The 13,087-nt window shown below is 38.4% G+C and overlaps 1 protein-coding gene across 7 annotated transcripts in view; it reads right to left on the reverse strand.

The window, feature by feature from the left end:
- The window catches only part of Pan3 (poly(A) specific ribonuclease subunit PAN3), a 114,205-nt gene that overhangs the window by 16,294 nt on the left and 84,824 nt on the right, over window positions 1–13,087 (reverse strand). For 6 of the 7 annotated variants that reach the window (XM_052168560.1, XM_052168557.1, XM_052168559.1 and 3 more), the window contains 8 exons: window positions 11,233–11,480; window positions 9,253–9,357; window positions 8,040–8,097; window positions 4,699–4,860; window positions 4,342–4,458; window positions 4,153–4,254; window positions 1,530–1,695; window positions 474–564 (listed from right to left, as the gene is read on the reverse strand). In XM_052168560.1, the coding sequence (XP_052024520.1) occupies window positions 474–564; window positions 1,530–1,695; window positions 4,153–4,254; window positions 4,342–4,458; window positions 4,699–4,860; window positions 8,040–8,097; window positions 9,253–9,357; window positions 11,233–11,480 (1,049 nt within the window). The remainder of the gene's footprint in view (window positions 1–473; window positions 565–1,529; window positions 1,696–4,152; window positions 4,255–4,341; window positions 4,459–4,698; window positions 4,861–8,039; window positions 8,098–9,252; window positions 9,358–11,232; window positions 11,481–13,087) is intronic. The other variant, XM_052168558.1, reaches the window with a different exon arrangement.

The following is a 13,087-nucleotide window of genomic DNA, read 5'->3' on the forward strand; positions in this document are numbered from 1 at the left end:
TCCGACTCCTTCCCACACAGGGACAGTCTCTTTGTTGTTTTTTACAGTACTGGAGCATGGAGAGCAATGCAGAGCCTGGAATATTCTAAGAACTGCTCTACCACTAGACTACATACTCGGGGATGGGTTTTTAGGTTCTTGTATTTCTATACAGTACCATGTTAGTAAGAAAATAAATAACAAAATAGCTAAGAACACTATGGAGCCTGAATCACAAATAATACAGTGAATTTTGAGATTAATAAAATTCTGGTAACATACAAGAAATGACTTTATGGCAACAAAGGGAAAACACAGAATAGGGTGCTCTAATGTCAATTCTTGGAAAATAATGTAGTAGGACAAGCACTCTAGAGTAAAACTAGTAGGTATCAAACAGTGAGTGGGAAGACTTAAAACCAAGTTTAGCTTAAGAGAAAAAGAAAAAAACAAAAACAAAAACAAAATAAGCACCCATACTAATTCTTACTCACCTGGTACTGAGCCATTAACGCCAAAGGATTATTATTTTGACTGTTATCAAATGTTAAAACATCAAAAACTCCTACACAATTTACTCGTAACCTGTAAGGATCAAAAAAAATTTAAAGAAAATAATTATGATGGGACCTAAAGTGTTAATTACTAACTTCCATCTCCATCCTCCCCCTCCACAAAACCAGCCATTTCAGGGACTGTGAAACTCAGCCTGAGAGACATTCAATGGTGTGACTCCAGGCACAAAAGTTAGTAACTGCTAAGAGTTGGGATGGTAACACTTATCACATCAGGCTATGTGACTTACTTATGAAAGTAAACTACTTACTCCCCAACGCTTGCTAAATAAAGATGCAGCTGGCATTGTGTCTTGTTTGTGTTCCTAGTGTATCACTTGTATTAACCCAAACCGCTTAATGAATTTATCACAGTCACAGCACTGTCTAGCAGCATTGCTGAAGCTAAGAAAAGCCAAAATGTGTGTGTGTGTGTGTGTGTGTAGGGTATCTCTCTATGCTGTAGTCCATGCTGTTAGCCTCCCAAGTAATGAGACTGTAGGTATTAACCCCAGGGTCCAGCCACTATCTTCACGTCCCATATGCTGTACTACTCAAAACTACTGTCAAAATATTATAGCAACTACAGTTAGAGCTCTGTTACCTCACTGTATAAAGTCATAACAATTAGAACCTAATCAATAATCATTTAACAACTTGTTAACAATACAAATTCTGCAGACTTCCTACATCACCAGCTGTGCAGGCAGAGCCCACCAAATCTGAGACTCTGACTTACGGTACAATTTAAGAATGATGGTTCTGTACAAGAAAGTGGCATTAATACTTTTGTCTTTATCCCCAAATACCTTTGTGACTTTTGCCAACCTTTCTAAGGATAATTCACAACCATCTGTTAACTCCAGGGAACCCAATAATGTTTTCTGGTTTACACGTATGCAGGGCAGGCAGAACACTTAACACACACATACCATCAATAGATCATTAAAGAAAGAGGAAAGAAACCCAGATTCAGAACATTCAAAATGCTAGTACCTTGTTTTGCTGGTTATCAGAATCTTCGTTGGGTCCATTACTCTACATGCTAAACCTGCTGTGTGAATGGTACGCAGAGCAGAACTCAGCTGGACGATATATGCCCAGATGAGAGACTCTGGTAACAATCCAGCATGCTGCCTGGGCAGTGGTCCGTCATGCTGGCCTAGAAGGCAAACGGATACCCATTCATAGGAGTAAGGACCTAAAAGCAAGCCCAGTTGTCTCTAGAATTGAGATTACAGGTTTTATACTATTAGAGTAGCAGAGATCTCATGAGGTAAAAATGTGAAAGTCAAATGGTTAATATGAATAAATGTAATAAATAGGAAGTACAAGCCAGGGCCAGGGGCCTGCCTGTAATCCTGGCACTCGGGTAGCAGATCAGGAGGGCTGCTGCGAGTATGAGGCCAGGCTGGTCTACAGAAGACTTCAGGCTCAGATCAGTCAGGGTAACAAACATGGCCTTATTTAAAAAGTCATTACTAAAATAATAATAATAATAAAAAGTGAATGTATAACTATGGCTTGGGACAACGTTTTTAACAAGTGCATACACAACGAACCATTCCCTCTCAATCTGGACAGAATGAAGACAATGCATTCTAAAAGAAGTCTTATAAGTCTCCAAACAGCTTTCAGCGCAAGCCAGGAAGACAAAGTCGGAGCCGACCCAAGAGAGTCCTGGATCTGTGTGACTTGAGGGGTGGAGTGCAGCTCAGCGCACGCATGAAGGCTGCACAGCATCACAACCAAAAGGAAAGATGTCTAAATAAAACTATGCAACTGATATGCCCATAAGGAAGAGGAGTACCCGTTACCCTGCTTTGTTGTTTGTGTTTGTTTATTTTGAGACATGATTCCACTAGGTAATGTGGGTGTTCTGGAACTGCTCACTGCGTAGACTGGTGTGGGTGTTTTGGAACTGCTCCCTGTGTAGACTGGGCTGGCCTTGCACTCGGATTTCTGTCTGAATCTGCCTTCTAAGTGCTGAGATTAAAGGCGTGTAGCATTACGCCCAGTTATTCCTTTTTGGTTTTGAGGTGAGAATCTCACTCTGTAACCCTCCAATTTGTACATTCCTCCTGTCTTAGCCTCCTAGACGCTGCGATTGAGAGGACTTACAGCAAGCACTGTCTTACTGTCCATCAGATTCCATCCTGATGCCATTCACTTCACTTCATCCCCATCTTTTAAATAATGCACTTATGACAAACATGCCTTTTAAAACAAGTTGTTGCTCAAACAGTAATTATTCAGTAAAAGAAAACAATAAGGCATTCATATGTGTATGGTATACAATTGGAGGTTGTAAGAGTATAAAGTATGGAAGAACTGACTCTGAGAAAATGCAAACATTGAGAACAAAGTACAGGTTTTTGAAATGGATAAAATGCTGTGAGTAGTTCTCAACAGGGATCACTAGCAATGTATGCAGATCTTTCTGGCATCAGAGCCGAGGTATAGGGGTATCCAGTAGGCAAGTACCACTGTCCGACAACCTGCAGTCAACCCGGGATAGCCACCACAGAACAAATGATGCAGCAGTGCCAATAGAACTGAGGTTAAGAGAGCTATAAATCAAAGCCAACAGACATTTCACAGGTGTTGTTACTAAAATAAATATGAGCCACAGCCAAACATCTTTAGGGAAAGCTGCACCACATCCTCAAAAAAACTGTGCCCGTGTCTACAGAAGACGAGACAAAAGGAGAAATGAACATGCTGCCTGACAGGCTTTCAGTGCCAATTCAACAACTATGTTGTAACCACAACTGCTTTCAGATGTCAGAATGCAGAAGCAAGGTTATGGGCAAACCCAAGTACTAAGTTCTGTGTTCAAGAGAATCTTAACCTTAAATCTATAACTAACAATGTGAAGCTTCATTCTTGGTTCCACAACAAATCAGACTGCCTACAAAATATACACTTTGACATCTCAAAATGGATTTATGTTTTGTGGTGTCATTTTTATTCTAAATAAGCATGTTTTAGACTGCAATTTTTTAGGTTCCATGAAATAGTTGAATTATAAAGTAACTATTTAAGCAAACATTAGGAAAGAAGGAAGAGACGAAAGAACTTATAGTCCATTTTAAAGTAAAGTCGCTTTTTAAGTCACTTTTTAAAAAATATTTATTTACCTTATGTTAATACACTGCTGCTGTCTTCAGACACCCCAGAAGAGGCCATCAGATCCCATTACAGGTGGTTGTGAGCCACCATGTGGTTGCTGGGAATTGAACAGGACCTCTGGAAGAGCAGTCAGTGCTCTTAACCATTGAGCCACCTCTCCAGCCCCCAGTAAAGTCGCTTTTTAAAAAACTGACCTGACATTTAACAAAAGCATTTTTTTTAGGGAAGTGATTTCATAAATGATCAGTCACCTGGATGAATTTTTATATCATGTGGGAAATATCCAAAATTCAAAAATACTGGTATAAAATATGAGTCAATACACACATTTTTCCTAACTTGCTGCAAACCAACTCCAATTTTTTGAAATACTTTATAAAAATGCAGTTAGGTCCTTAAAAACCAAGAAAAAGTCTGTGTATGTTTTAACAAGAAACTCCTCCCCAGGTCAAAGCATGCATCCAGTTTGCTCGCATCTCTTTCTTACCCCACTTTCTCTTTGTGAAGTAGGCATCAGAATTTGGGTCATTAAAGTGTCTGCTCATCATAGTTTCTCCTCCAGCATGGAAATCATACGCGAACACAAGAGCTTACGAGGAAACAGAAACACACATCACAGAAGTCCGGCCCCAGACGAGGAAGGCCACAGGCAGGACCCACAGGACTGGCTACTTACAGGGCTCGGCAAATGCTTTAGTGGTAAACACTTCACGGAGAGTTACAATATTTGAATGCTGAATTTTTTTCCACATATCAACCAACACCATGCACTTTGTGTTAACAAGACGAAAACCTAAAGAAGAAAATTCTCTACTACAATCAACTGTAAATGACAGCTCAAGAGAAATTTGAATTTTTAAAAATGGTCTATGTTGGCTATAAAGTATTAATCTCCAAATGAGGACAAAAGAAGAAAAATAAAAAAGAAACCTTGCCCTCGAAGCGTGCACGATAATGATACAGCACTGTTTATATGAAAGTATGAATAATCTTAGCAAAGTAACATGCTTCTGAGGAAATGCACTTTCCTTACCATGTATCCTCCGAAGGCAATATGGCAGATCATCTTTGCTATTTACAGCTTTGTAGCAAGATGTGATATATCCAAAATTACTTGATTTCTGTATCCGGTTGGGGGGTGGCAGTGGTTCTAGAGGGAACAGGCTATGGTAGCTGTCAACTTCTGTGGGGACTGCTAGAGTAAGTTGCAGAAAGATAACTGTCAATGACAGGTATTCATAAGCTTCTCACAGTAATAAAGAAGAAACCAGATTATCACAATCCACTGACAAATTCAGACAGATTGGTGTCACAAGGCAGGGTTGTTTGACAGACTTGTTATAAACGCCATGTTAGTACCAACAGACCAGGTCACGGGGCAGCCAAGCACAACTGAAGCGCACATTCTCCAAGTTATTTCTGTCTCTTGGCAGCACAATATGGGGATTTTTGTTCTAAGAAATAATTACTAAAAATGAGTTATTGATGTATTAAACATTTTATTCTAATATTAATAAAAACCAAGAAAGATTCTGAATTATTTTTAGAGCATAAATTTAAATAAGTTGTATTGAATTGGGAAGTGTGTTCATGCATATGCATGCACACATATCTAAGTGAGAACCAACGTGACATAAGACATCAAAACTCTTAAAAATCACCTCTGGCTCAACTAAGTACAACTAAAGAGACTATGGGTGCCCCAAATAATTAAGAGGCACAGCTAAAGCAATGCCAATGATGGAAATTAACAGTTAGGTAAAGGCTCAAGAGGCAAACCAGCTGTGATATTTGCCAACAACCTTTTTGATGACTACTATGGTTTTTAACAAGCAAATATACAAGGTAAAAGATAAATTCTGTTTAATACACAAGGATGTCCACCATAAACACTATCTGGCTCTTGAATTTGCATGCAGTGGCTGTACATGATTTATCTGAAAGAGGTCACGATACTATAAGGTTATAAATATAGGATTTTCAGCACTGTCCTTCCTTCAGTCTGTGACACACCACACCACTGTTCAACTTAAGGAATATCCAACCCATGAAGCTTCCTCATGATTTCCCTGGAAAACAGCTCTCTGAGCTGTGGGCCCACTCTTGACCCTACTTACTATTAGTTGCTGGCTTGTTTTATGAGTGCTTTCATGTATTAAGATGTGTTCCTTTTATGTCTGGTTGATTTAGTTTTTATCATAAAGGGATGCTGAATCCTTTGGGGGGGGGGGAATGTTGAATCTTAAAACAGTATTATTAACTATTATTCTATACTTTGTGTTCAGCTCAATCTAATAAATCCACATATTTACTCATGACTAAAGTGGTGCTTAGTGTTAAAATAATTAATGTAAAAAACATACTGTAGAGATAAAAACCCAAAAGAACATCAAATGGAAGACTACATATTCTACAGCTCAATTCCACCAGATTATATTGAAAGTGATAAGAGATAAGAAGAAAGGGAAGAAGAAAAAAAAGATGCTATGGTGAGTTTTAGCTTCTTCTCCTGCAAGACTGTATCAAAGCTCAGTTGGATGAAGAGATCTTGAGTACACAGAACATGCTGCAGTAAGCCTACGCCTCATCTCTCCACCTTAGCCTAACACCGTGAAGAGTTGCCCTGCATACAGCACGGTGTTCAGAGTGTTCCCAGCCTCCGTCCACTGCACGCTGTATAACACTGCTTACAGTGAGGATGACGGACAAGGTTTTGGACAAGCTTTCTGAGATTAAGCCATGCTTGGCTACATGTATTTAGTACAGACTGATGAGATGGAAAGAAAGAGGACAGCAAGAACAGGTTAATAGAAGAGCCAACGTGAGACTTTAAGGCTAGTAAGATACTGAACATAGCTAGGCATTCATCCCATTCCAACATTCAGGAAACAGATGCAGAGGCAGGCAAATTTCTGAGTCCCAGGCCAGCCAGGGAGAGGCAATGAAACTGTTTAAATAAAAGACCAACAACAACAACAAAACACACACACACACACACACACACACAGAGTGAACCTGAGAAACAAAACTCTCAGTTACAAAAATGAAAGACTCTTTGTTTAGGACATGTTTGAACACAGCTGTACAAGACTAAATTAATAATCTTTAGTTTATATTACTAGAGTCACTGGTTCATGCCTATGCAACACTACAGTGTTAATTTTACTTATGTAACTTCATAAAAAGGTGCATGTTGGATGCAGTCACTTCCATGTCCCTTTCTAATTGTGTGACTAGGAGTCTTCTCTGTTGCTATCAGGATACTTTCTTCCATAATGTCCTACTAATTCATCCACTATTCTTCAGGTAAGCATGCAGACTGCTTCAGGTTTCCACTGATGTATACACACATGACTATCTTGTATATCTTCCAGCTGAAATGACTAAAGTTTACCTTGAAACACTAGATAAATGTCATTAGTTTTGAGTTTTACAGAGCAGTTGCATGTTCAACCATTTAAACTATTGTCATTGTTGAGAATATACAGATCTATATCCTACCACTTTAAGGTAGCAAAGTGTTAAATTGTTTCCTACTTGTATTTCCTCTTGAAACATTTATTGGCTATAAGGATCATCCATAAAAATGCTCACATTGATCTTCAGCCATTTTCCCAGTGGGCTGTTTGATCAGGTCTTTTTCTTTTATTTGTCAATTGTATAGATTACAAATATCTTCTTCTAAGTTTTATTCCCCCCCTTTTTAATAAAAAAAAAGAATTATTATCCTATGTCTGTGAGTACATTGTTCTCTTAAGACACACCAGAAGAGAGCATCAGATCCCAATACAGATGGCTGTAAAGCCACCATGTGGTTGCTGGGATTTTAACTCAGAACCTCTGGAAGAGCAGTCAGTGGCCTTAACTGCTGAACCATCTCTCTCCAGACCCCATTTTATTTCCTCTTTCACAGCAAGTATCTTTGGGTCATTTAACTTAGAAGGATTTATCGGCGGTTTGTTTTTGTGATTTTAGCCTCCAGCACTGGGGAGTAAATCAAATTACCAGCCCAAGTGCTTTCCACGGAGCTAAATCTATAGTCCAGTATGTTCTTCACAAGAAAAAAAAAGTTTCTTTGAGTCTTTTACAGTAAACCGTTACCTATTAAAATGCTTTATCAATTTATAGGTATACACAGTAGGAGTTTTAAAGATTTTAGGCATGTAAATCCTTAATCTATTAATTTTTTAATGTGGCTTAAGATAGGATCCAGTTTTATCCTTTTTTGTTTTGTTTTTTTTTTTTTTAAGACAGGGTTTCTCTGTGGAACCCTGGCTGTCCTCAAGCTTGTTCTGTAGACCAGGCCGTTCACAAACTCGGAGGTCCACCTGCCTTGCCTGAGGGTTGGAAAGAAGATATTGTCATGCATTTTACCTGGCATATCTGCTTGATCAATTTGAGCCATTGTTATTAAATGTCTGTTGATCAGCTCCTAAGAATAGGAAATAAGTATATTGATAACAAATTCTAAAAAGAGGTTCTGATATTTAGATTTCCCATTATACCTAAATATTTTTCTATTTAAATATTTATATATATTGTAATACTTATAACATTTCTAGGTATTACTATATATAAAATCCAATCCTAGATATACTATCTTCCATAATTAGTCTGAGTCTAAGTTAAAAAAAATACATTAATAAAGAGATGAAGATGGTGGTGCACAAACCTTTAATCCCAGTACTTGGGAGGCAGAGGCAGGCAGATCTCTGTGAGCTCTATGGCCAGCCTGGTCTACAGAGTGAGTTCTAGGACAGCCAGGACTACATAGAGAAACCCTGTCTCAAAAAACCAAAAGTGCTATAAATCAACCTGAAATATGTAAGATCTATTAATGTAGTCAATAATTCATTCTAAAATCATTATGCAGAAACTGAGGACATAGATCAGTAAGGCATTTGCCTAGCATGCATGGGTCCTATCCCCAGCACTGCAAAAAGATATAAGGTACACATCTACACACATGCTGCATGCTTAAGTACACTGAAAAAAACTTGTGAAAAACAAAAGTACTTTTTAGAATGCACATATAAGAAGCTAGAAATAGCAAGAATATCTAAGTTGCTTATCCCAACAAATAAGAGAAATATCAAAGTAAATTATTTTATAAAATCTACTTTAAGATTGTTGTTGGGTTATTCCTGTGTGAAATTAACAACAACAATTCAAGAGCCCTTCCCATTTGGGATGGTTCAGTGAGGAAAGGACCTCAACTGCCAAGCCTAATAATCTGAATTTTGTTCCCAGTACCACACAGTAGGAGAGAACCAGTACCCACAGATGCTCTCCCCGGCACATTCCAAATGAGCATGCGTGTACATACATATATACACACAAATAAATAAATGAACCCATGTAAAGAATCATTTGTTTAAAAAAAAAACAAGCCATGAAACACAGAAAAGCAGCACATTTAAATAGTAATTCTGTACTTTATACTCTAATACATTAAGATTTCCTTAAAATCCTTTTCTTAAACATAAAGCTTGCTAAATCTACTTGCTTAGGAGACTGTGTGTGTCTATTTTTTCCCATCTAAGGCACAGCCAATGGCCAGTGTCTGTGCTAGCTTCTGAAAACATACCTGTCGGAGCTCGTCAGCCATAAAGAAGGAAGGTGCATTTGCTTTTGGTTGCATATAAGCAACATGAGGTGCAGTTGGAGGATAAATATGATAGTTTGGAAATACCTAAAAAGGCAAGAAGGAGGAAAATATGATCATCAATTTTTCTCAATCAGTAAGCTTTACCATTTTCATAAAAGTTTAAATTTTATTTGATAGTAGTAATAAATTTTGATATATTTAAAATTGATATAAGAATACTTTCTGAATGAATTCATTTCATAATCTTCTATTTCAACAATTTTAAAAACAATACATTTTTAAAGTCTAAGAAAAAAATATCTATTCAGATATAACATTTCAGCCCCACTGAGAAAGCAAAATTAACTCTTAGACAGAATGTTCTATTTCCAACAGTTCAGACATGGATTTTAAACCAACTAGAACAGAGAAGAGACACCAAGCTCTGCATGGCCAAGTGAGGTAGAGGTAACAAGCCCTGGCAGCTCTGTGGCTGACCAAGGTCCAGGCCGCTAGCATCGTTCAACACTCTAAGCTGAGACACAGCAGGTGTCAGTTCCCCCCACCCCGCACACTAACAAAGTCTTCCAGCCTCTTTGGGCCTCCTCTCATGTCCCCAACTCAGGTTCTTCCCTTTGTCCTTGCTATGTCTCCAAGTTTCTCCTCACATCCACTGGAATGTTTTTTTTCTCTTTCTTAGAAATAACATTAGCTGTTTTTTGTCCTCAGACATTCACCTGATGTGGAATGCAACTAGAAAGTAGCTTTTAAAAAATAAATAAATAAATAAATAAACTTCTACAGTCTGGCCTGCGGAGAGGGTAAAAGGGCCTTTTTCCTGCCTTGGCTTCCTTCCATCAGTTCCATCTCAGGTTTGCAAAGAAATATAAATATGACCAGAAGATTGAAAACATTATAATACAGACTGATCTCTACAAACTGCAGAGGCATTTCTGTGAAAAACAAATCTCTACATAGTGAAATTTCTTCTTTCTACAAACAATTGTTTTTAAATACCAAAACGTATTAAACTGATAAGATTTTGCTTGAAAGGAACAAGTGTCTGCCTTGATCATCTGACCATGTTCTCCATGATTTATGATGTCACACCACCGAAACAAACCAAAGCAAAGCAAAAGACCTCACCAAATGGTTTTCTGAAGTATTTCCAGGACTTACAAGTTTTCACATTTATTTCTACAAGGCAGTGGTTTACTGCTTTTCCCATGTTTCAAATAAAACTATCTCCCATCACTTTAATGGAATTTGCTTTTCTTACTCAAAAGCTATTTACTAATTTCTTTAGTTTTTTTCTTTAATGTAGACAAAACAGTGAGGCCAAAGAGAGGCACTAAGTAATACAAAGGTACCCCACCACCACTCCCCCTGGCCCCCTTCTTTGTCCTTTCACGGTGTTCTGGCATTGGTAATTCACCCTGAGTCATGGACATGTCTTCTGGACCTGTCCTTCTGTTTAGTTTGTGATTCTCTTCCCATCGCCAGTCACTGGCTGCTCACTATCATGGCTCCCTGTCTGAATCCTTACCCTCCTTCACAACACACTACCGCCTCTGAGAACCAGAGCTGCCCTTCCCAGTAGTGCTTTATGAGTCAACAACAGCGGCTCATCAATTTGCTTTCAATAATTAAGACACAGCCTACTTTCTTCAACTTCTTCCCAAAGGTAAACTTACCTACCCAGTAACTAGAAAGAAAAGCCAGAGAACGTCAACTTGAACTAGCTCAAGTCCTAAGGGGGTAACAGTGCTGCGGCAGCCCCAGCACACTAAAACCAAGTACAACTACAATCTGATTTCTGAGTGAAATTAGGAAGAATCATTCCAATTTAAAGACATGAAAATACGTTAAAAGGGAAAATACTTTTCATGTCCCTGAAACCTTCCAGTGTTGGAAATGACCTCATTAGTTACACAGCAGCTTTTCTAAGAGCACTGATTGCATCTTTAACAGAAGTCATACCATTCCAGTCAAAGGTGCTGGAGTTGTGTCTGTATAGAAGTAAGTCGTCCCCCCGACAGTCTCCTTCTGGATCACCTGACCAGAGGACGCAGTCTGAGGAACAGGGTTATTGGCAGGAGTGGAGGCACTAGGCGGCACCATGAAACTCGCTGGGTTTGGAGTGTGGCTTCTTCTTCTGGGAGCAGGAGATGTGTGTGGAGTAATTTTGGGGGAATGGAGAGGGGAAGATCCAGCAGACAGTGACATTCCTGGGGAAGATGTAAAAGAGGGGCTTAGTGGAATAGCACACTGGTTTTAGAGGGGAAAAAAACTGGAAAATAAAATGTAAACACTCATATGAAAAAAACATCCATCTTAAGTGCAAAGGGAAAAAAAAATTCTTATTGTAAAGCAGGTGCAAAGAAGTTTCTTTTTCTTAACTACCATCACTTCCAAATGAAATCAGCAACAGACTTCTCCTGGACAACCTAACCCTACAGTCATAATTACCCAAGATTAACAAATTAACTTAATGAAATAATGAAACTACCAGAACTGAGACTCTTGAACAGCTCTTTTCCTCAGTCTTTTAAAACTGTTACTATTGTCCAAATGACATAATTACACAAATATTATATTAAAAATTCAAATAATGACCTACTAACTTCCTTCAGCGAAATATGAATAGCAAAATTTCTTGGGGTGGGGGGAGGTTGAGACTATGCTAAAATACACGGCGGCAAGCTAAACACCAAATCTCCAAACAAGGCCGGTTGACGCCTGTCTGCAAATCTAGATGTACACTAAACATCTGAACTGCTGCAGATGCAAGTCACTCAACCACTGTGGAAACGCCAGCCACGTGAACGATGAACCCTCTGTCACAGATGCTATGAAGAAGGGAGAACCAGCACTTTTACCTTTGGACTATTCCATGCCAGATGAGAAAATGAGACCAAGTCACATGTAAAAGCATAAAATGATTTCCAAAACACTCAAACGAAATTACACTAACAACAACATGCATAAATGCAGATACAATGCAAATTATTTACAGCCAGGTGAATTTAGTCACAAGTTTAAGGGAGGTAGGTAGCTTGCTTGAGCAGAGATAAAACAGGAGATCTAGCTACAAGTAACACTTGTACAGGAACCATTTCCTATTTGGGGAATGTCTAAAAACCTATGCAATTGGAGGGAAATTAGCAAAATACCTTTGGCTATAGAGCTATTATTAATGGGATATTTTTCAATTTTCTAGTGTCTCATAAAATATCAAGACTTTTAGAAAATAAGATGAACAAAACTCAGCTTAAAACTAATAAGAGACCTCTTGTCTCTAGTGAGCACTCTGCACTTCTAAAGCCACATCACAAGGATGACATCTCAGTCTCCAAGCACCTGCCAGTCAGAACCTAGATGCAGTTATGTCATTTAACCAGACACATGTACAACATCAACAGTAGAGCCAAGACTCAAACTCAAGCCAACTTCAAATTCCCAAGCCAATATCCTCTACTACTTCTATTGTATTAATACTGAAGTAGGCCAGAAATTTCAAATGTCAAGAAAACAGGAAACTTTAAAAAAATCTATCATCTTAGCTGGGCGGTAGTGGCACACACCTGTAATCCCAGCACTCTGGAAGGCAGAGGCAGGCGGATTTCTGAGTTCAAGGCCAGCCTGGTCTATAGAGTGAGTTCCAGGACAGCCAGGGCTATACAGAGAAACCCTGTCTCAGAAAAAAACAAATCCAACAAATCAAAAATAAATAATAAATAAATAAATAAATAAATAAAATCTGTCATCTTAAAAAAAAATAAAATAAAAAGAAAAAAAAGAAAAACTATGAAGTCCAGTCTCTGTGCTTTTAAGA

This window comes from Apodemus sylvaticus, chromosome 22, assembly GCF_947179515.1.
Source record: "Apodemus sylvaticus chromosome 22, mApoSyl1.1, whole genome shotgun sequence".
NCBI lineage: Eukaryota > Metazoa > Chordata > Mammalia > Rodentia > Muridae > Apodemus > Apodemus sylvaticus.